At 61.5% G+C, this 2,830-nt stretch overlaps 1 protein-coding gene across 1 annotated transcript in view; it reads right to left on the bottom strand.

Annotated features, from left to right (window-relative positions):
* Positions 1-6: 6 nt before the first annotated feature.
* OSBP (oxysterol binding protein) overlaps positions 7-2,830 on the bottom strand; it is a 3,883-nt gene continuing 1,059 nt past the window's right edge. Inside the window, 12 exon segments of the mRNA XM_014309289.2 lie at positions 7-306; positions 384-604; positions 688-869; positions 952-1,047; positions 1,137-1,240; positions 1,323-1,446; positions 1,500-1,706; positions 1,783-1,914; positions 2,014-2,068; positions 2,148-2,253; positions 2,537-2,735; positions 2,808-2,830. The exon segment at positions 2,808-2,830 is cut by the window's right edge and continues 12 nt beyond it. Of these exon segments, the coding sequence (XP_014164764.1) occupies positions 164-306; positions 384-604; positions 688-869; positions 952-1,047; positions 1,137-1,240; positions 1,323-1,446; positions 1,500-1,706; positions 1,783-1,914; positions 2,014-2,068; positions 2,148-2,253; positions 2,537-2,735; positions 2,808-2,830 (1,592 nt within the window). The 3' untranslated portion in view covers positions 7-163.

The raw sequence follows: 2,830 nt of genomic DNA, 5'->3' as shown, positions 1-2,830 counted from the left end.
TGTTGGCTCCTGCTCCCCAACGTCAGTTTGGGTGGGCTAAGGCAAAGCCCGGCCGGCGCACACGGCGAGGCACGGGGACACACGGTTAAGACAGACGGATGGACAGGGGGGGTCTTGGCCTTCATCCCTCCCCCCTCGCCGCTCCTCCTCCTCCTCGCCGGGCTCAGAAAATATCCGGGCACAAGCTCCAGTCCTGCTTCTCCTTGCTCTCCCAGTAGCCCCCCTTGTAGACGTGCGCCAGCTCCTGCGTCACCGGGTCCTTCCTCCGCTCGAACCACAGCGGTTTGTAGGGATCGTAGGGTGTCCCTGGGGGGGACACAGCGGGGTGAGGGCCTGGGGGGGCCACCCAGGGGGGACACCCCTGTCTGACAGCTGCGCCTTACCGTCCTCGGTGGCGCGGGTGGCCTCGGCCTCGCGGCGCTTGCGGGAGAGCCGCTGTTTCTCCTCCAGCCGCTGCTTCTCGGCGTTGGCCTCGTCCCACCTCCCGTTCTCCATGAGGCGCTGGTCCGGGCGCCACCGGCTGTCCGTGGGGGCCGTCCCGCTCTCCGGCGCGTTCAGGGTCAGCGCCAGCTCCGAGAAGTAGTACATGTTCTCTGCGTACTTCCTACGGCACGGCAAGGAACGGGGCTCAGCGCCAGCCCCACAGCCCTGCTCCCGGGGCCCCTCATTCCCGTTTTCCCCACTCACGGGAGTGGGTTCCGCTTCCACAGCAGCACCCGGCTGTCCTCAGCCTCGTGGGCTCGTGGCCGCGCCTCGGCTCCGTTGTCTCCTGTTCCCACCTGGACCTTGTAGCAATCCATCTTCTCGTCCCATGTGCCCAGCAGGGCAAAATGCACCTTTCCTGAGGGGTCCATCACCTCCCCGGTGACCTGGTGGGAGAGGGGACAGCCTGCATCAGGACACACCAGAATCATGAGCAGCCCGGTGTGTCCCATGGCTCCGTGTCCCTACCTTCCTTGCCACATCCCGGGAGAAGTAGCTGTAAGGGACAAACTTGAGGATGCACTTGTCCCCTGTCTTGTGGTTGATGATCTCAATCTCACCTGACTGTGGAGGGGAAAGGACAGTCAGACCCACTCATGCCCCATTCCCCAGGGACCCACACTTCCCTACCCCTCCCATCCACAACTTCCTACCTGGTCTATCCAGAGCTTCCCCACGATGATGTTGTGCACCGTGGTCGTCACCTTTTTCCATGTGTAGTGATTGCCGGAGGAGTGGAAGACGCAGTGGATGGTGCCTGAGGGAGGGAGATTGTGCTGGGAACCACACCTGGAGCCTCGGGTGGTCCCAAAAATCCCACACACTCCTGGGGTGCTCACCCAGAGGCATGATGGAGAGGTATTTCCCTCGGAATTTGCTGGTGATTTTGATTTCCTGGCGCAGCGTCCAGCCGTTCTTGGAGTCGGCGTGGTGGGCGGCAGCCGGCGGGTGGTGGCTCACCTGGACACGGGATTGGGGACAGCTCAGTGCCGGCCATCCCAACAGCCCAGGAAAGGCTGGCAGAGAGGAGCTGGCCCCACCTGCTGGCCGAGGGGTTTGCTGGTGCGGAAGACGGTGGTGGAGTAGGAGGACACGGTGAAAGCGGCCACGTAGCACAGCTGCTCCAGGGAGCTCTCGCACCGCGCCGCCCGATCCAGCAGCTCGTGGTATTCCAGGTCCTCCGTCAGCCGCTGCAGCATGGACAGCGGCTCGTTGAAATTCACCTGGAAGAGGGAACGGGTCAAAAAAAGAGGGTTCCAGGGTGCCCCGTGCCCGCCCGCTGGCGGCATCCCTGCTCACTGGCATGGGAATCTTGGACAGCTCCTTCCCGATGCAGTTCTTCATGATGCTCCAGAGGTTGAGGCTGTAGTTAGGTTTGTAGGGAATGCGGGTTCTCTTTTCCTTCTTGGTGTCCTCAACCTGGTGCTTGTACTAGGGAGAGGGGAGACAAAGGCTGTTATATCCCTATGACCCCACAAAACACCTTCCATGGGAATTTGGGCACCCCCAAGCCATAAAACCCCATCCCACCTGCTCATCCAGGCTGATGTCACTGCTGGTGCCGCTGATGTTGCTCCCAGTTCTCCTGGGAAGGGAGGAAAGGGGGTGAACATTCCCAAGCAGGGCAGAGAAGTGAGGGGATTCCCCTCTCCCCCAAAACTCACTTGTGGCCCATGATGTCGGGCATGGGGAAGATCTCCGGGGCGTCAAAGAACTCATTGTTGTCGTCGTCCTCATCACTCAGGTCACCTTTGGCAGGGCAGCACAGATCTGGGAAGGGGGACAGGGCTGGTGAGGAAGGAATATCATTCCCAGTTTCCCGCTGAAGGCTTCCCTGTCACCATCATCCCCACCCCAGCCCTGAGGGGTGTTGGATAAGGCTCAGAGGAGCCAGTTTGGACCCTGTTGGGGATGCCAGAATCACTTAGCTACAGAGATGAGCTGGAACAGACACATCCTTTGGGATCAGCACAGTGAGAGAAGCTGAGCCAGGCTCGGAAAATCCCGGGAAGCATCTGGGGGACACTCGGGCACAGCGCTTGTCCTTCCCCACCTTTTCCAGAGCCTGCAGTGCCGGGCGTGCTGGCAGGGAGCACCGTAGCCCCCCGGAAAGCCCTTTCCAGGTGGTTGTGCTGCTTGGCCAGCTGCTCCAGCGTCTCCTCCAGCCGGATCCGCTGATCCCGCTCCTGCTGCAGCGACTTCTGCCACTTCTTCCCGTGAGTTTGTGCCAGGAGCATGAAATCCCGGCAGGCCTGCAGGGAAACGGCGCTCAGCATGGGAGTGGGGGCTTTTCCCACTGTGGGATCCTCGGGATGGGGACTCACGTTGATCATGGCGTTGGAGGTGA

The sequence above is a fragment of the Geospiza fortis genome, unplaced genomic scaffold (assembly GCF_000277835.1).
Source record: "Geospiza fortis unplaced genomic scaffold, GeoFor_1.0 scaffold450, whole genome shotgun sequence".
In the NCBI taxonomy this organism is placed as follows: domain Eukaryota; kingdom Metazoa; phylum Chordata; class Aves; order Passeriformes; family Thraupidae; genus Geospiza; species Geospiza fortis.
The sequence above is the reverse complement of the archived record's forward strand: the minus strand, read 5'-3'. Positions and strand labels throughout refer to the sequence as shown.